The sequence below is a fragment of the Sarcophilus harrisii genome, chromosome 4 (genome assembly GCF_902635505.1).
Source record: "Sarcophilus harrisii chromosome 4, mSarHar1.11, whole genome shotgun sequence".
NCBI lineage: Eukaryota > Metazoa > Chordata > Mammalia > Dasyuromorphia > Dasyuridae > Sarcophilus > Sarcophilus harrisii.
In genome coordinates this window covers 291,290,655-291,311,740 of record NC_045429.1, presented here as the reverse complement: position 1 = coordinate 291,311,740, position 21,086 = coordinate 291,290,655, and the positions used below count along the sequence as shown (strand labels likewise).

At 36.2% G+C, this 21,086-nt stretch overlaps 1 protein-coding gene across 2 annotated transcripts; it reads right to left on the bottom strand.

Annotated features, from left to right (window-relative positions):
- Nucleotides 1–678: 678 nt before the first annotated feature.
- Nucleotides 679–17,296, bottom strand: LOC100917512 (zinc finger protein 883). Of its 2 annotated transcripts, XM_023502731.2 has the most exons (4): nucleotides 16,706–17,296; nucleotides 16,329–16,495; nucleotides 14,695–14,824; nucleotides 679–5,705 (listed from the first exon to the last, which is right to left on the bottom strand). In XM_023502731.2, the coding sequence occupies exons 2-4, from the start codon at nucleotides 16,401–16,403 to the stop codon at nucleotides 3,760–3,762; spliced, it is 2,151 nt and encodes a 716-aa protein (XP_023358499.1). In that variant the 5' UTR covers nucleotides 16,404–16,495; nucleotides 16,706–17,296; the 3' UTR covers nucleotides 679–3,759. The 2 variants fall into 2 exon arrangements, with proteins under 2 accessions (XP_023358499.1, XP_031821362.1); XM_031965502.1 differs by lacking the exons at nucleotides 14,695–14,824; nucleotides 16,329–16,495; nucleotides 16,706–17,296 and adding an exon at nucleotides 10,111–10,363.
- Between the last annotated feature and the right edge of the window lie 3,790 nt (nucleotides 17,297–21,086).

Sequence of the window (21,086 nt, the reverse complement as noted above, 5' to 3'; positions counted from 1 at the left end):
AAACCATGTTTCTTTTTCTCCCTGACAACTAACTTCAGACTTATTTTTTTTTTATTTTTTAAATTATTATTTTTTTATAGCTTTTTATTTACAAGTTATATGCATGGGTAATTTTACAGCACTGACAATTGCCAAACCTTTTGTTCCAATTTTTCCCCTCCTTCCCCCCCATCCCTCTCCCTGATGGCAGGTTGACCAATACATGTTAAATATGTTAAAGTATAAATTAAATACAATATAAGTATACATGTCCTAACAGTTATTTTTGCTGTACAAGAAAGGCTTATTTTAAAAGGCTATTTCAAAGTGTAGTTGAAATAGAAACTGACAAGAAAAACAGATGCCCTGTAAATGTGTAATTTCCATCATGGAGGAAATAAATACATTGGCCATTGGGGGGAAAAAAGATGACTAAATATGACATGAACTAGAAGCCGCCATTTATCTAAAGTTGTCAAGTGACAAATGCCAAGTTCATATGGTATCTCATCATAATCCATCAAACCTTAAAGAAGTCCTCTGTGGTGGTTTTCCAGAGGCAGCCTTAGTTTAAGTTACAATTGAATAATTACTCCAAAATCGCAGCCAGCTGGTAAAAATGCAAACATTTATTTCTCCTTCCAAATTAGCCCGGTTAGTTGAGGCCTATCTCTCTGCCTGGATCCAAGAGATCTTGCAGCTTTGTCCTTGGCTTCTGCTTCTGCTTTCTTCAGCCTCCAGCCAGCACCAAGGTAGAAGATGCAATGAATCTCTTGCCTCAAAGATAGGGTTTGTGGATTCCAAGAGCTCCATCCTCCATATAGCTGACAAAGTTATCTTACTAAGAATGAGTGTGTTCTCTTCAGGGATATCATGTGACTTTCTTATTGTCTCTAGTTAAAATATAAACTCTTTGTTTTAAAGAATTTTACATTTACTCTTCTTTTTCTTGCGTGTATCCCCTGTACCTAGCACATAGTATGGATTTAATAAATGTTTATTGAGACTGACTGACTCTAGTCTACCTTATATTCCATACAGAACTTCATCTTCACAGTCTTCTTTCAAGTAGCTTACTTGCTCTTAGTTGATCTCAGTGTTCCATCTGCCCTCTTTAATGCTTTTTTTGCCTAGGCTGTTTATAGAGTTTCTAAAGTGGATCCTCTCTTCACCTATGCTCTTCAAATTCTCCAGTACTTAAGAGATTTACCTTCTTGACCAAGAAACTTTTTCTAATTCTCCTAGTGGTTAGTATTTGGTCTCCTCCCAAATTATACAGTAGTTAGCTTTCTCTGGCCAATTTCTAAAGTCTCTTAGAATCCTGTCTAGAATGTCACTTTTTGCTTCACTGCTTCTGATTCTCAGCATCATATCCACAGATAGATTGTGGTCTCTGAGGTGCTTTTTAAATGTTTTTAGCTATTTCAATATAATTGGTTTCCCTTGTAATCATATATATTTTCATAGTTCTTAAAATATTATTACAAGAAGGGACCCAAAGACTTCACCATACTTTCAAAGGGGGCCATGGTGCAAAAAAGATTTAAGAATCCCCATCCTAAGTATTTTCTCCTTCCTAAAATTTGGCAACCAGAACTGAATATGTTGTAGTCTAACCAGTGAAGAGAGAGAAACAGAATAGCTTCCTCATTCTAGATGTCATACTTTTATTATTATGTAGAAGCCATTCACTTACTCTTTTGTCTGCTATATCACATTGTTCATTCATATTGATGTTAAAGTACATCAAAAGGTATACAGATAGTATTCTTCACGCTAGAGGTCTTTTTTAACATGCACTTTTTAAAGAATTCACAGCTTATTCCTTGGTAGTTGAATTTTTTCAATTCAATTGAAAGATTTAACATTTGCCCCTACATCTCATCCTATTAGATGTATTTGACTCATTGTTCATTGTAGCCTTTTACATCCCAATTCCTTCTTCAAAAATACTAAAAGCACAGATTATGTAAATAAACCAAAGACAGTCAGCAAAGGCTGTTTGTGTAACTTTTACCCCACACATGATCTGGCACCCTAACAGCTACCAAAGGTCGCTCCTCCTTTGTGGATCCCAGTTTTCTCATCTATAAAATGAAGGGACCAGATTAGATGATCCCTAATTCCCTTTAGAGTTCTATATTCTATAAAAAAAAAAAATTGGGACAGGAGACTGGAGTTAATGTAAAGCCATTTAAATCACTTCTACACAGGATTTCTCTATGTTTCTGAGTTAGAGGTCATAGAGGGGGGAAAAAGTATTAACAAACACTTGGGCAGAAGCCAATAATGATTTCACTTCATCCTGGATGCTTTCCATGGTGAACATTCAGAACTGTATGAGTAGTAGATTTTCAAACATTTGTTGTTTTTTCTTGAAAAGCACCCTTTGTGTTCCTACTCCATAGACCTAGAAATGGGTACTGGGTACATTACAATTTGAGATCTTATGCCAACCCTTATTTTTCTCTGGAACTACTTCCTGTGTGTGAATAATGAAGACATCCTCCTGACAAGGGAGGAGAATAGCTAACAAATAGTGGAAAAACCCTACATCATTTGATATCCAAAAGCAATCACCCAAAATGACCTGATATTGAATCTCTTTCCTCTCCTTAAGTTCCATCTGTTTTTTTGACAATTGGTCTCTTCAAAGATACTGAGGCATATACTCCTATATGCTATTTTTTTTTTAATTAAGCTATATGCTACTGCAAATATCTTTACTTTCACTATCCTATATTAATATAATTTTAGATTACTTGGCATAAACAAAATAATGGAAAAAAATGCTTTCCAGGAAGAATAGCCTGCTTTAGACTTACTTCTAATTCAAGTATACTTTCTCCTTCACTGACAGAGCTTAGTTGACTCAATGCAATTCAATTCAACAAGTATTTATCGAATGCCTACTACGTGCAAAATATTACGCCAGGTACTAGGGAAATAGAAAAATAAAACAGATTCTGTCCTCAAGGAACTACGTTGTTCTAGGGGTGATAACACATAACAAAGACTGGGAGGTACAATTTATATAAAAGTAAACATCAAACAATTTCAGGAGGGAGAGAACACTAATTGGGGAAGAACAGAAAAGGCTTTGTCTTATAAAGAATTCTAAGCTGAACCTTGAAGGAAACTAGAAAATCTAAGAAGCAAGATGTGAGAAAGAATCTAATAATGATAGGAGTTTGGGGAGACCCTGCAAAAGGCATGGAGAGAAATGAAATGTCATGCATAGAGAACAGCCAATAGTCAATCTGACAATAACAGAGTTTACGTGGTATAATTTGAAATAAGACTGGAAAGATAGGTGAGAGTCAGACTGTGTTGGACTTTAAATGCTGGGCAGTTAATTTTCTTTTTCATTTTAGAGACAACAGGGAAGATTTTGAATAGAGGAATGAAATAGTCAAATATGTTTTAGGAATATCAACCTGGAAGATACATTGAGGATGGATTTAACAGAGAAAATAGTGGAAGCAGGTAGTCCAATTATATGCCTCTGCAATAGTTTAGACTTTAACAATAGTCTATTATTTTTGAGGATATAGCACTGCCCTATGAAGATAAGAGTAACATTACCCAATTGATGCCATATTTATATGAAATATTGCTTGAGACAGGACTGAAATTTTAATTTCTTAAAATAACTGTTTTGTGACATGTAAATTTAATTGCATTGAATCATTTGATTTCTCCATATTCATTCTTTTTCCTGGTAGAAATTCTTCAACATTCAACTGGAATTAAATTAAAAGCTTTCCCATGGTGATTACATTAATCTAATTTCTCTTTAGTGTGAATTTTCTGGTGCTTAATAAAAACTGAACTTCGACTAAAAGATTTCCCACATTCATTACACTCATAAGGTTTTTCTTTAGTATGAGTTCGCTGGTGTTCAGTAAGGTGAAAGATCCGATTGAAAGATTTTCCACATTCATTACATTTACAGGGTTTATCTCCAGTATGTGTTTTCTGATGATCATGAAAAGTTGACTTATGCCTGAAAGCTTTCCCACATTCATTGCATTTGAAAGGTTTTTCTTCAGTATGGATTCTCTGATGTTGAACAAGATGTTTTCTCAGACTAAAAGCTTTGCCACACTGATCACATATATAAGGCTTCTCTTTGGTATGAATTATCTGGTGTTTAATAAAAAGTGCACTTCTACTAAAAGCTTTCCCACATTCATTACATTCGAAGGGCTTCTCTCCAGTATGAATTCTCTGATGCTCAACAAGACGGAAACGGCGACTGTATGATTTTCCACATTCATTACATTTGTAGGGTTTTTCTTTAGAGTGAATTACCTGATGTCCTGTGAGGTATGATTTCTTACAGAAAGCTTTCCCACATTCATTACATTTATAAGGTTTCTCTGTAGTATGTATTCTCTCATGCTCAATGAGGCATGAACTATTGCTAAAAGCTTTCCCACACTGATTACATTCATATGGTTTTTCTCCAGTATGTATTTTCTGATGACGTAAAAGGCCTGAATTCCTAGTAAAGGATTTTCCACACTGATTACATTCATAGTGTTTTTCCCCAGTGTGGGTTCTGATATGTTCAAGAAGTTGTGAACGATGACTAAAATTCTTCATACATTTGTCACACTCATATGGTTTTTCTCCAGTATGAATTCTTTGATGGTCAATAAGGCGTGATTTGCGCCTAAAAGCCATACCACATTCATTACAATCAAAGGGTTTCCCTCCACTATGGATTCTTTGATGATGAAAAAGGCTTGAACTATTCTTGAAAGCTTTTCCACACTCTGTACATCTATAGGATTTCTCTGAGTTATGACTTCTCTGATGCTCAGTAAGGTTCCAGGACCTCCTGAAAGCTTTTCCACATTCTTTACATACATATGGTCTCTCTCCAGTATGAATTCTTTTATGTTCAACAAGGTATGAATTACATATAAAACCTTTACCACAGTCATTACATTTATATGGTTTCTCTCCAGTATGAATTTTTAAATGCTGGAAAAAGCTTAAGCTATTACTCAAAGTTTTCCCACATTCTTCACATTTATAGAGTTTTCCTCCTTTGTGAATATTATGATGTCGAAGAAGACTTGAGCTATTTATGAAACCTTTCCCACATTCATCACATTTGTAGGGCTTTTCTCCAGTGTGTGCAATCTGATGCTGAAGAAGGCTTGAACTATTACTGAAAGCCTTTTCACATTCATTACATTTGTAGGGTTTCTCAATGGTATGAATTTTCTGATGTTCAATTAGGCCTGTGTTTTGTCGGAAGGCTCTTCCACATTTGTTACACCTATAAGGTTTCTCTCCAGTATGAATATTCTGGTGTTCCATAAGCGTTGATTTTCGCTTAAAAGTTTTCCCACATTCATTACAGGAAAAGGGTCTCTCTCCAGTATGAATAACTTGATGTCGAATCAGATCATAACTCCGATTAAACTTTTTCCCACATTCATAACATTCATAGCGACCTGGTCCAGTGTGGAGGCTCTGATGTTGAGTAAGATGGGCCATAGAAATAAAACTTTTTCCACATTTCTGACAATCATAAGTTTCTTCTTTAGTTTGGAACACTTTAAGTCCAACTATGGCAGAGTTCTGATTGAAAGAATTCCCATGTTCTCTAAACATGGGTGGTTGTTCTTCTGTGTATAATAATTGATAATTATTATCTAAAATTTCTTGCTTGAAAGTTGCTTCTTCATTCATGGTCCTGATCTCACCACCTGACACAATAAACAGAAAATGACATATCACCTAATTCTTATGCTAAATAAAGGAAACTAAAGAAGGGCCAAGAATACACATGTAAATGTGAATATATGATCCAAACTAATTCATAATTTGTATGGATAGCCAAATAAGTATTGAGTCTTAACCTCCATCTAGTTCTACTTTTTATCTTACTTTGTCCATTAGTGGCCACAGAACTCATAGCTTTCACCTTCGTTTAGCAGCCACTTTTAGACAAGGCTATTTAAAGTAGCTATAAACATACAAAAAAATTGAAGTCCAGAGATATTAAATGATTTCCCCAAAACTATATAGGGAATAAGTGGCCGAGTAAATATTAAAGACAGCTATACTCCCCTACCTCTTCTCCATCCCAAATTTCTTCAAACTTATCTATAGTCTTCACCAACCTGGTTGGCTTCCTCCGAAGAGCTTGCCAACATTCCCCTTAAAATATGGTTTCACAATTGAATAATACAATAAATATGCCTTTCTGTATAGAAGAATATTTGAGGATAAAGTATGGTAATGGTAATCTATCTGAGTCTAAAGAATACGTGCTCCAATTCAACAAAAGATAAAGGAACCTAAGCCTCTTGGTGGTAGCAGAGAACTATTACTAAAAGGGGAAAACTGAAAAACTTCTCTAGGAATTGGGGACAAAATTAGGCCTGCTGCTCAGAATCTCAGGAGAACAAAACTGATATTAAGAGCTAAGGAAAAAGATGAGAACTCCTACTTCCTCTTGGGATCTGAGATCAGGGAAAACTCAGTTTGAATTAAGGCTTAAATAAGGGGACTCCAGAAAGAGGACATAAACCATCTCTAAGAATAGTAGGGAAAAGATTCCAGTTCACCAACATGCTTAATTTATGAACAAGAATTGTGATATTGTTAAAACTTCCTCAGTTGGACAAAGAGGGACTCCATAGGCTTATGATTGCCAACTCTTATGCAGCAGTAATACTTAAATGATTCTTATCTTAAAGTCTTTAAATATTAACCTGGAAACAAAATTAGAATCCATCAACTGGAGAATGGTTTAACAAATTGTGACATATGAATATGTGGCATACCATAAGAAATAATAAATATCCAAAACATAGGAAGACTTCACAAAGTGAAGAAAAAAGAAGTGTACTGTGATTAAGAGAAACAATAATCACAGTAAAGTAAATCCAAAGCTCCAAAGCAAACAAACAAATGAATTTTAATAACAATCTCAGTCCTGGAGAAATGAAAAAGAAACACATCTCTGCTCCCAATAAAAAAGTTGGGATATAGGGATGCAACACATACAGTCAGAAGAAGTCATTATTAAGCAATCTTAGATGTTTTTCTTTGTTACAAGGAAGATGTTAATGGAGGGAGGAAGTTTAAGGGGAGATACTGGTGAAAATAAAAAAATAATCAGTGAGGGTCCTACAAAAGAGATAATGCAATATATCTCCTCCTTCAAAGCAAAAAAAAAAAAAAAAGAAAGAAAGAAAGAAAGAAAGAAAAAAGAATTAGGGGATTAGTAGGACAGAATATTGTATACCCAGTAAGACACAGTCTTTTTATTAACTATTCTTGTGGCAAAGAAGAGTAAATGTAATGGCTGTAAAACAAAAACAAATGAATCAATAAAACCTTTTTAAAACAACAATAAAAACTATTTTAATGGTATAAGGAAGTTAGTAAAGAGGACTAGGGAATGAGGGGAGGAGAATGAGAATAGGTATGAAAGAGAATGGAGTGATAAATACAATAGGATTTGATAAATGATTGGATATGAGGAAGAAGAAAAGGAATTCTAAGTTTTAAAGACATTCTGGGATACCAATTGTTCTTAGATTTACAGTAAAACATTAAAACACATGCAGAATTAAATTCATAAAGAAAAAAAAAAGAAACTTTTGCAGGGTAACTACTAATGATAACAAGTGAAGCAAGGTCTTTAGGGCAAACAATGCTGAAGGGATTTCAGGAGCAAAGGGAACTAATAATGTGAGAACCTTTCTACCTAGGAATCATATATACAAAAAGAATTACTCGAATGGGGTCATACAACTAGCAAATTTCAGAGTGTAGTTTTAAAACTACTTCTTCCTAACTCAAAATCCAGAATTCACTCTATAACACATGTACTGTGTTAAAGGCAAACTTGGTTATTGTATTCTATTGATTTTTCAAGAATATTGTGCACAAGAATAGAGCAAGTAAAGAGCTAGGTAAGGTTTATCATAGCTGAAGCATGGAGATGCAGCCATTTCTAAGGACCTGGTTATACTATTGATTATCTACTTCATTGAATGACCATTCTTTAGGAACAGAATAAGCAGCTGCAGTGTCATCTATGTCTGTCTGTGCTTATACTATCTGCAGGAAGTTTGTGTTTGTATCTGGAAAGGGTCTTTTGATAAAAATATGGGCCCAGATCAGTAGATGCTTCACCCTTGAGAATAATCCAGTCAGAACTCCTCCCCAACTTAAGGGGCTATCTATCTCACCAACAAGTGTGCAATGATAGTCTTGTAGTCATACAAATAAGCACTCTCTTTTCTGGTGCTAGGTTACATCTAGCTGTATATTCGCCACAAAAAAACATTCATTATAAGCAATTTGAAGCTTCTATTGGATTTGTTATAATGATATTTTAACCATATTTCATTTTGAATGTGACAGCATGCTATAGGGGAAGGAGTTCTATGCTTGAAGTATAAGGCCTGCCTTGTAACAAATCCTAGAAAAGTAATTTAACCTCATATAACTTCCCTAGGATCTAAATGAATCTATCTATCTTGTCTGTCGGTCTGTCTCTTTCTCTATCCATCCTAAGTCAAAAAACTGGCTGGTGGAAGGAGTTTCCTATAATAATGGATTCTCAGAGGCCCCTAGTTAATGTAGTGGATAGAGCACCAGCCTGAGTTCAAATCTGGTCTCAGACATTTAACACTTCTTGGCAGTGTGACCCTGGGCAAGTCACTTAACCTCAGGTGCCTCAGCCAAAAAAAATTTTAGTGGACTTACAGATCCTTCAAGTTTTCACTTTGAAGAAAAATTCATTTTGGGTAATATATGATGGAATGGAAGTTCTAAGGAATGGAGTCCTAAGCGCTCCAAGAGCTTACAGGACAAAATAGTAAAAATAATAGTGTACTGAAAGTCAGGAGAACAGGGTTCTAGCCCCTGGCTCAACCATTTGGTGGCTGAGTAACCTTAGTCAAGTCATTCATCCACCCTAAAACTCAATTCTTATAATGTAAAGTGAGACCTGTATTACTTGGGCTACTTAACATCTTTAAGTTTCTTCTTTTGTAAAAGGCAGGGTTTGGGCTAAGACACATTCTAGCTCTAAAATTCTATAATCTCTGATAAAAGTACTCTTAGAACAAAAAAGTAGGAAAACTCCCACATAAACTTAAAAAGCACTTCTGACAACCAAATTAAATTAGATGAGATGTAGAGAATATTGAATAAAAAGATGTGAAAAGTAAAATGACAGCAGTATGTCTTAAAATTGTTTTGATTCATTGCTTATATGAAGAAAATAATTTTCCCAGTTCTCCAGAAGGGAAAAAAGGGAAACCCTGGAAGGGAAACGCATTCAATCAACAGCAATTTACTAAGTGCCTACCATGTGTGATTGAAGGGCATGGGAGTAAAGAGGAACAAGATGTGGTTTCTACCTTCAAAGAGTTTAAAGACCAGGGATTAGTCTAGATGAAACTGAAATGTTTGTGAACCATGTCTGTAAAAAACAGAAGGTCAAATGCCTAAAGCTTTATTAGAAAAACATTTATAGAACCTCTTCTTGATTTCAAGTAGCCCAGTCAAAGATGGTTCATCATTTACATCCCACTGCTTCAGCATAGCTGTCTCTTCTTTGCCTATACTCTCTCAGTCATCACCTATATGTAATTGGCCACAATACCCATAGTCAGTTCCAATCTCTCTCTTGACTATGGCATTAAGGAACAGAAGGAGGAATTCCATTCAACAGCTGAAGAATCAGACACACTCCAGACAGAGTTAGAGGCAATCACTCAAGGATGGAAGTAACTTCAAAAGCATTGCCCCTAAGAGCAGAGAATAGAGCTGACTATAAATGCACAAGAGAGCTAGCCCTTTTAACTTTGTGAGGACTTTACTAAGAAAGGACTTAGAGGCCCTTCATTCCATAGTTGAGAGCTACCTTGGCTACATGTGTGCCTCACTACCACTCTTTCCATAGTCAGTGTATCTGTGGGAGAGAGTATACCCCAAGTTTGTGAGGAAATGTTTTATAGCTACTCTATTTACTATACTGTTTTTACTAGATGTCATTAATAAAAATTACTTGTGTTGAATGGCCACTATTAATGGAAAGCTTATCAGTGAGAACTCTCATATTACACTTTTTAAAAGTGTACCTACCCATGGAATACTCTAGAATCCAGGTAGCAGCTGTCTTCATCCCCAAATTGGAGAAGTCAGGATGGGGGCTGGGAAGAAAGGAGCTATTACCTCATCAATATTATAATTCCTGTCTCCTTAAAGCAATTCTAGAATACTTTCCCTTTTCATTTCTCCCCTCATGTAGAATTTATTATTTATTAATGGCATTTAATCTATATATACCCTGGGACTACATTACATATATTTTTTTTAATTTTTAAAACCTTAGTATATTTGCTTAGGTTAATATTAAAATAAATCCCTTAACCTCTCAGAATCTTAATCAAGGTAGGCACACTAGGGAAACTCAAGGAAGGTGAGTCTGAACAACTCCTGCAACCAAACATTGTTCAAGGCATCCCCAGTGAAAGTGAAAACCAGATAAATTGTGGTATATGAATGTTATGAATATTATTGTTCTGTAAGAAATGACCAGCAGGATGAATACAGAATGGCTTGGAGAAACTTACATGAACTGATGCTAAGTGAAATGAGCAGAACCAGGAGATTATATACTTCAACAACGATACTGTATGAGGATGTATTCTGATGGAAGTGGATATCTTCGACAGAGAGAAGATCTAACTCAGTTCCAATTGATCGATGACGGACAGAAGCAGCTACATCCAAAGAAGGAACACTGGGAAATGAGTGTAAACTGTTTGCATTTTTGTTTTTCTTCCCAGGTTATTTTTACCCTCTGAATCCAATTCTTCTTCTGCAACAAGAGAACTGTTTGGTTCTGTACACATATATTGTATCTAGGATATACTATAACATATTTAACATGTATAAGACTGTTTACCATCTAGGGGAGGGAGTATAGGGAAAGAAAGGAAAAATCAGAACAGAAGTGAGTACAAGGATTAATGTTGTAAAAAATTATCCAGGTATATGTTCTGTCAATAAAAAGTTATAATAAAAAGAGAAAGAAAGAAAGGAAGGAAGGAAGAGAAAGATGGAGAAAGGAAGAGAAAGATGGAAGGAAGGAAGAGAAAAAAAGAAAGAAAGAAAGAAAGAAAGAAAGAAAGAAAGAAAGAAAGAAAAGAAAGAAAGAAAGAAAGAAAAGAAAAGAAAAGAAAAGAAAAGAAAAGAAAAGAAAAGAAAAGAAAAGAAAAGAAAAGAAAGAAAAAAAGAAAAGAAAAGAAAGAGAAAACCATAGTTGCTCTCAATAGAATGGGTGTGGAGGGCTACCCCAACAACAGTCCAAGAGCCCAACTCACTTTCCCTCCTTTTCTGGTACTTGAGAGACAACTAACAACACTCTAGGTCCTTTGAGAGTAGATACCCCAAAGTCAAATAATACAATTTCTCTGTTCTTTAGTTAGCAAATTCTCACCTCCTTTTCTATTTTTAACAGAGATTAAAAGTTACCAGCTGCCTATAGAAAAAAATTAGCTCATTTTCTACTACCACTTTTTTCTCATCTCCATCTTTGGAACCGTACTGGATATGACCATTCTGCTCTGCCTTTCCTTTCCATTCTATTGTTAAATATTTGTTTCTTCAAAATCAATCAATCAATAGCCCTGACCTACTTCATTAAAAGAAATTAATTAAAACAAGATAGCAAAGGTATATCAAAGACATTCAGTTAAGCAGTCGTACTCTTTACACCCATACCACATCATACATACACACACACAAACACACACTACTGCCATGGCCTCCCTTTCCTCATTTTCTATCATACTAAAAAGTAAGTCATATATTACAAAACAATTATTAAACCTCTACTATATTCAAAACAAGAGTTTACAAAGATCGAAAACAATCCAATCCAATAAAGATAGTGGTTTCTATTTAAAGACAATATTGCTTGAAGTATTATTTCCCTCTCTCAAATTACTTCGTAATAAAATCATTTCTTAATGATAGCTCCCAATAGCAGAAGAATCCTCCTTCATAAGCAATAGTTAAGTAAAATAAACATATGCTTTATTCTACATTTTTATGAAACTATCTCTCTGATAAGAGGCAATATACAAATTTCACTGACTGCTTTCTGAAGTCATGATTGGTTCCTGCATTGATCAGAGATATGCAGTCTTTCACTACTGTTTTCCTTTACATTAATATTCATACTCATTTTTCAATCCTTTCATCTGGTTTCCCACTCTTACTACCAGACTACTATTCTTCTCCAAAATTATAAGCAACCTCTTTTAATGGCTAAGTCTGAAGGCCCTTCCTCTATCTTCAGACAGCTAAGTGGCATAGTCCACTGAGCACTGGGCCTGAAGTTAGGAAGACCTGTGTTCAAATCCAAACTTAGACACTTACTACTGTGTGACTCTGAGCAAGTCATATAATCTGGATGCCTTGGTTTTCTTAACTGTAAAATAGAAAACAGCATACACTTCCCGGGAGAGGTATAAATCAAATGAGATAAAATTTATAAAAGCATTTGGCAGAATGCCTGGCAAAAAACAGGCATGTACTTCTTTTCCTTCTTTTGTCTTTATCATTAAACACTGTGAGGTGGAAGGCAAAATTTCAATCACATGGTACTAATTCTTTCTGATCACTCCTAAATACTCTCTTTCAAGGGTCTTTAAGACTGCTCCTTTTATGTATGGTTCTCTTCCTGCTTGCTATGATGAGCCCTCAGTATGTCAATTAACTAGGTACATCCGGGTTCCATCCTGAGGCTACCTTTCTCATCACATTATCTCAGCAATCTCAATCACTCCCAAGGGTCCAATTATCAGCTCTCTATATAGCTTCAAAACTGAATGAACTATCTCCTGAGCTCCAGTCACTATTAATGACCTTCTGGACATCTTCATATAGATGCCTTGTGGGTATCTGAAACACATGTCTAACCATCTTCTCCCATCTAACCTCTCTCTTCCAAATTTCTATTTTTGCTAAAAAAAAAAAAAAAAAATCATTATTTTTCCAGTTTTCCAAGTTTGAAACCTAGAAGATACCCTTGACTTTTTTTTCACCCTGATCACTCCTCTCAAATAGTTAATCAAGTGTAAAGTCTTGTTGATCCTCATTCCACATCTCTGTGGTGTTTCCATCTTCTTTCAACTCATCAAGCTACCATCCTATTTTAAGGTTTCATCACTTCTTTCCTGGCCTATTGAAATAGCCTCCTTACTGGTCTTTATACTTCTAGCCTCTCCCCTTTCTACCTCCACACAGCTGCATCTTTTTTTTTTTTTTTTAAATCACTCCTACTTATTTTCTTTCTTTTTTTTTTTTTTAATAACTTTTTATTGACAGAACCCATGCCAAGGTAATTTTTTACAACATTGTTACTTGCACTCACTTCTGTTTCAATTTTCCCCCTCCCTTCCTCCACCCCCTCCCTGAGATGGCAAGCAGTTTTATACATGTTAAATAGGTTACAGTATATCTTAGATACAATATGCAGAACCGAACAGTTCTCTTGTTGCACAGGGAGAATTGGATTCAGAGGGTATAAAATAACCCGGGAAGAAAAACAAAAATGCAAGCAGTTTACATTCAATTCCCAGTATTCTTTCTTTGAGTGTAGCTGCTTCTGTCCATCCTTGATCAATTGAAACTGAGTTAGATCTTCTCTTTGTCAAACAGCTGCATCTTCTTAAAGTACAAATCTGACCCTATCATTCCCCAGCTCAAAAATCTTCAATGGCTCTCTATTGCCTTTAGGATAAATCAACAATTTGGAAATCAAAGCTCTTCATGCTCTGTCTCCAGCCCAATTTTCCCTATATATTTCCTATCATTATCCTGTTCATATGCTACATTACAGATAGACTGGTCTATCTGCTGCTCCTGATCCATCCACCTCTACAGCTTTGCACAGGTTATCCAGCAGATGGGAACTGTTTTTCTTTCTCTTTGCCTCTTAAAAAGCTTAAGTAACTTTTGATAATAACAATAACAGACATCCTTCCTCAAAATATCCTGTACTGATTGATCTATGTACTTACTGTATCCTCTTTTTTTTTTCCTGAGGCAATTGGGGTTAAGTGACTTGCCCAGGGTCATATAGCTAGGAAGTGTTAAGTGTCTGAGGCCAGTTTTGAACATAGCTCCTCTGGACTTCAGGGCTGATGCTTTATCCACTGTACCATCTAGCCTGCCCCTTCTCTACAAATTCTAAAAATTCTCTCAGCAAATGTTTTGAAATTTATAATTTACAAGAGTTGCCTGGGTCGCTGAGAAACTAAATAATTTGCCCAAAGTCACAAAGCCAATATGTATAAGAGGCAACACAAACTAAATCTTCCTTATTATAAGGCACCTCTCTATTCACTACCCAAGTAACTTCTCCTTAGTCAGAATAAATAAAACCTTAAAAATTGCCTTCATTCTATCTCAAAACAAATATATTATAAGGAACAATGGGAAATAATTCATAATTAGTAACATCAAAAATTTAAGTTAAAGATTAATATTACCTTAATATCAGCTACAAGGTATGTTGTATATGAAAGGCTATATGATCTGGTCTAAATTCTACTAGAAATAAAGGGTACTATATATATTATATCTATATAGACACATAGAGAGAAGGGGAAAAAAAAAAAAAACAGCAACAACAGAATAGTTTCTACTTCTCACCATTCTGGTGCAGCAGGTTGGACTGTAGGATCACACATTCAGCCTCATCTGTCACAGGCTGGAGTTGGAATCTCTTGGACTCCCATTCTGTCTGAGTCAAAATCTCTTGTCTAGGTGTAAGGTCCAAGGCCTGTAGACAATTGACATCATAGAAGAATTGAGTTTAGTAGGCAATTACCAAAGATTTTTCTTAAAATTAAGAAACATCAACAGGATTCAAAATATTCTATCCCCTCAGAAATTTCATAATAATCTTATGCCGTTGGGATACAGTAGATTTATCAACAGAAGGCCTGGGATCAAATCCTCTCTACCTGTGGATCCCAGGCAAGCCATTTTATCTCTGCATCTCAGTTTCCTCATCCATAAAATGATGGGAGTTGAACAAGGTGACCTGAGGTACTCTTCAGTTCTAAATCCTACAATCCAATAGATTTTACCATATAGTTGGGTGTTTTCTGGTAGATCATAAACTCTTTGAGAGCACTGATTATGTCTGAATTATCTTCTTCCTGGTTCCTACCAAAGTGTTTGATCTGCTTGTTGAATTGGTTTTTTGAAGACAGGATCAAGAACTTGAAGTTTGGTCTGTTTTGCAAGGTAATAAGAAGATGAAATAATATAAAAATCTCCAGACCCTCTTTAACAAAGCAACTTATTAAAGATTAATGTTTGGAATGATATTATTAGGGGGAAACATAATTACCCTAATCATAAGGACAAAAAAAAAAAAAACCACCTTTGAAATACCCAATCATACTTAGTGATTCTTGACCAATATATAAAATATAAGATGTACTAACATCTTGAAATCAACTTCGATTCAACTCACTTTTTTATTTCCTTCATTCTTTAGGCTTTGTTCAAGAAATCTCTCTCCTATGTGTTCCTTCTTCCATTTCTACTGCCATCATTCTAGTCCAGTTCTATATCATCATTTCTTTTGTTTCCTAACTAATCTGCCTGCTTTCTGTCTCTAATTATTGAACATAAATTTTTAATAGCTGCCCAAATATTTAAATAATGTCCAATTTTCTTGGTTTACAGCCTTCAAAAAAAAAAAAATCTGGCTTCAGTGTATATAGGTCACCTTATCAATGGAACCCTTTGTTCCATTTCAGGCCTGTTGCTTCACTGTACAACAAAATCACCATAATTACAGCCATTTCTATGACTGTGCTTATCCATATTTTACTTTTGATTCTATACTTATCTCCTTCAAAAGCAGTATATACCAATTCACAATATTCTCTCTAGTCTGAAATCCTGGTGGCTTTGTTATCTTTTAATTGGTTTGGCAAAGGACTATGAAATATTGATCTGTTTTATATGTTCTGTTTCATTAATATAATTTATTACTGATGTCCTGTCCACTCCCCAGCTCCTAGCATGGTACTTAATAAAAGATGAGCACTCTACTAATTTCTTGGACTTGGAAATTAACTCATGCATATATACTAACAAGTTCACCCATGATGCTAAAGATTTCAGTTGGAGGTCAATATGATCCATGAACATTTTCCCTAACCATCTAAGCTATTCCCAAAAAAGGGGGCTGGAGTAGGGGCACAGAGGAACCTACCAAAAAAATGATTTAAAAAAATAGTGCCACATTAGCTCACACAGGACCACACCTGATGAATTCCTTCTTTGTCTGGGTCCAAGGTTTGTGGAACTAAGGCCGCCACCTCCCTTGAATTTGCTGCCATCAAGTCTACTCTGGCTTGGAGTTTGTGTTGTGGAAAATCAAACTGAAGTCTCCCCACTGCTTTATCCTGGAGTTTTCAAGTGTGCTAGAGATCTGAGAGAGATAAGCGTATTAACAAAAGCGGCAGAGACACACACACACACACACACACGCATGTTCTCCAACCCCCTAATTATAACCAATACAACTTCTTCATCATTATCTAAATTAGATTAAGCATAGGGCTTCAAGGCAGAGGGTCAAGAACTGTAGCGCGAATTACCGCAAGGGTTAAATTGCTACATATGGGTTTAAGAACCGTACCTCGAATAGCCACATATAGATTTAAGAACTATGCCTCGAATAGCTACGGAGCCAGAATTGCCCCAAGTGCGCTGAAAAATTGCCCTGAATTGCCACCGAGCCGCGGCCTAAAGGACCGTGCCCCAGGCCGGAGGAAGGAACTGGGAATCTGCGGTGCGCCCCCGTAAGAGAAGCCGCCCTGGATTTGGGCAGACAGGTTTAAGTTTGCATTCCGAGCAGCGTCAGGAGGGAGGGGTCACAGGTGCTCGGCGATGCTGGGATTCCTCCGCTACTTTCTGAGGTCTTTAAGTCACGTGCCCCGCAGCCCCGCGGCTTCAGGGACCGAGAAGGCTTCTTCCCTCAGGCCGGGGGTTCTTTTCCCTCGAGCTCCCGGGAACTCCAGGGCCAAGGCACCGCCTCCCTTAATTCCCTTCCCCGAGGCTTACAACCACCATGCCCGCCCTCAGTGGCTACAGTTTCCTCCCTGCTTGGTCCCAGCAAGCGGACTCAATCCGTAACTCTGGACCCAAGCCACGTGCAACAAGAAAAGCGCAGAGGAAGGAAGGGAGAGGCGGGGGACGGGGAGGGAGGGTGGATTTCAATATCTGAGTTCCAACGGCTGAAAGGGACCCTTCTCCTAGCTGCACTTCCGGTGCCTCTCTGGGAATTTGGAGGCCTCTGCGTATCGTTGGTTTCAATAGCGAACTAAAGGGAAAAAATTTAAGTGACTATCTCAGGGTCACATACATAGTGGAAGCAGAGCCTTAATTAAAGTACAAGTCATTTCCCCAAGATCTCATGTGACCTCCCCCTTTCTGACCTTTGCTCCCACAGCTTTGTGTCATAATTGTTGAGATCTATGATTCCCATGCCAGTAACGAGATACTTTATACTTTAATACATCACATTACATTATATGATCAATTCATTTTTTAAAATTATGCGATTCTCAACAAAACACGTCTAACATCTTCTGATTCATTTCTCAAATTTTAAAAATATTGTCAAAATTTGGTAAACATTAACATGAACACTTCCATATAAAAAACCCAGATTTAGTAGCAGCAGTAGCAAACATTTATTTATTGCTTATTATGCGCCACGAACAGTGTTGAGTACTTTACAAATTCATTTACTTTACAACCCTGGAAAGTAAGTACTATTCTCCCCATGTTGCAGTTGAAAAACTGAGGCAAACAGAGGTTAAGCAGATGAATTAAATGACTATTAGTTATTTAAAAAAAAAAAATTACAACATTTCTGCTTCTGTGTCCCTTTCTGAGCATTTTGCTCTTTTGAATTTTTAAGATTTTTCATTACCTCTTTTCCTTCATCTTTTTTAATATTACTATCATTACTCCACATAAAATCCCACCCTTTTAACAAGTACAATCAAGCAAAACAGATTCATATGCTGTCAATGTATGAAAATATATGTCTCATTCTATATTTCTAATCCATTTTCTCTTTGCCAAGTCATGGGAAGTGTAAACACTCATCAGAATGATTAGCTATTGCATTAATTCTTGCTTCACTCTGCATCAGTTTATAAAAATCCTTCCAGGTGTCGCTGAATCTTTTTCTTTCATAGCTTCTTAGTGTTCAATAATGTTCCATTACATTTATATGGTTGAATTTGTTCAGAATTCCCTAACTGCATATAGCTTGTTTGTAGTTTACATTTATCTCTCCATGAGACTGAGTTCCTTAAGAATAGAGACTATTTTGCCTTTCTACAGCCAGCACTTAGTACAGTACTTGGTAAATGGTAGGGTACATCATAAGTGTTTGTTAACTAATATAAAATCTGTTTGTTTCCAGTTCTTTGCTACTACATAAAAAGTATTTTTAAAAAATTTCCCTCTTTGATCACTTTGCGGAATATTCAGCTTGGTGAATTTTGGATTGTTGTTCCAAATTGTTTCCCAGACTGTTTTGGACCAACTGATAGCTCCAACAAGAATGAATTAATGTGCTTTTCCTTCCACAAGTCATGCAACAAATGTTTTGTTGCTTTGCTATCTTTGCTAAACCAATGAGTGTTAAGACAGAACTCTCAAAGTTTTTAAAAATTTGCATTTCTTTTATTATTAGGGCATTTTTTTCCCATATAGCTATTGATATCTTAATGTTCTATCTTTTGAGAACTGCTTTTTCATATCATTAACCTTTTTATTGGGAAATGATTGTTGTTCTAATAATATTTGTATCAATCCTTTATGCCTCTTAGATATCGAAAGTTTATCATCAAAATTTACTTTAAAAACTTTTTGCCACTTAACTGTTTGCTTTTTAATTCTCACAGAATTGAAAAATTTTTGCATAAACAAAATGTGAGAATTAAAAAGCAAACAGTTAAGTGGCAAAAAGCTAAGTACCTCTAGTATATGAGCTTGTTGAGACTTTGGTGTCTACCTGATTCTCACAACTCTTGTCTGTGGCTCCACCTTTGTTGTCCACCTGATTCATCCAACTCTCACCTATGGTTCCAAAAAGTTGTAGCATATCTGTCAGCTACACCCCAGTAACCCTCTTGGCAGACAGGCTACACCTAGTTAAGGGTAATCAACAGATTCTAAATCCATTATTGAGTTAAAAGAGTGTCTACCCAAACTTGTGAAGACTTCTCCAGTGAAATGGGAGGCTGAGAACAATTTGTTCCAGTAGCTATGAAGGTGACTGAAGCAAGTTTTAAGAAGCATTTAGACCTTGGACAGACATTGTAAGGTTATTCACTGCATTCTGAGTCATTTAATTTGACTTTTGTCTTGCTTCTGGTAAGAATTCTGGAAGAGAGTGAATTTGCCAACTTGATGCAATTCGCCTCACTCGAATCTAATTGACCCAGGGGTCAAGATATCACCCTGTGATCCTCTTCATGGTGCTGTGGTATAATGGATAGAAAACTGACTTTATAGGCGCGAAAACTTAGGTCCATGTTCTGATTCAGGCACATATGACCATGAGGAAGTCATTCGAACTCTCAATACTTTAGCCAACTTTCTAAGAATAAAACTACAGAGAAAGCACAAACCTGTACTGATAGAGAAAATCTGGGAGTTCTCTGTATCAATGAAATCACAAGTTATCTTGACTTATCTTGACTGGAATGAGGCACTTACTTTTTTATTTGATGTTTTATTGTTCTGAGATTATTTCTAGCAATGCATTGTAATGTACGAATATGTGGGGCAGGGGGAGTTGGTTTCTCTATATACTTTTACAATAATTAGACCTTGGTAAGTAGACCAGGTAAATGTTTTACCTGAATGTGTGTTCAGTCTCCACAACTAGAATGGTGTCAAGGAGCAAAGGCCAGTGGTGCTGAGATTTGGTCTCCTGACTGCTCTTTCATGCTGAGTGAAAATTGGGCAACTGGAGGTAAGCTATGGGAGAGGAACAAGTCGTGCCTTGATCAATTGCTCAGAAATAGGCAGTGGGGGTGTAGGAAGAGAGTACCAAAGGCAATTCTCTAGACATCTGCTCACTTCCTTTCCACTCCAAGTGATAAGGAGAAAGAGACAGAAAGAAGGTAATCTCAAGCAAGTCCCTGGAGCTTCTCACCAGGTCAGTGTGGTGGCTTTGTTGGGGAGGCAGGACTGAAAGAAAATATTCATTACATATAGGTATGAGACTTCTATGAAGTCTACAAGCATGGCCTTTCTCATCATTTATTTCTGATCCATATTTTGTATCATCCTCATTCTTCCACTAAAGTATCTTTGTATGTGTTAGTTTAATTTGGAGAGTATTATTAGCCCCTAATATAATTTCTCTGCCCTTTCATCTTCTTTAATAGATATTGGCGCATAAACTAAGAAATTATGTTTCTTGTTGCCATTTGGAATTTTTTATTTTGCCATGAATGTCCTCCTCTCCATAGTAGCTCTCATTATTAAATGCAATACTGTGCACATGGTCTGACCTGGGAAGGGAATAACCTGGTAATCCTCTGGGGTAGATAGAGATGACAAATATAAATACCAAAATTTCCCAAAGCTCCTCAACCAGATTAAAATGTAATTGAGTGAAACAAAGCTGGCAAATGAAAGCCACCTTACTTAAACAGGAACTGTATACATGCTTTCCTGGAATGGCTGCAGGGATGGGGAGAACTGTGAAGCTGGTATAGGTTTGCAATCAAAACTAATTTAGTCAACAAGCTTAAAACATGCCTCCCCAAAGAAGCAAATGATAGGCTCATAACAATGAGATTGTCACTTTCAGAAAAAGTACCTCACCACCATCAACCACCCACAATGATGAAATCTAATGAGGTCAAAGAAGAATTTTATGAAGATGTGGAGATCCTCATTATCAATGTACTCGAAGAAGAGAAACTTATAATTCTGTATGATTTCAAAACTAGAGTAGGAATAGACATGGCAGGGAGTCCTTGGAA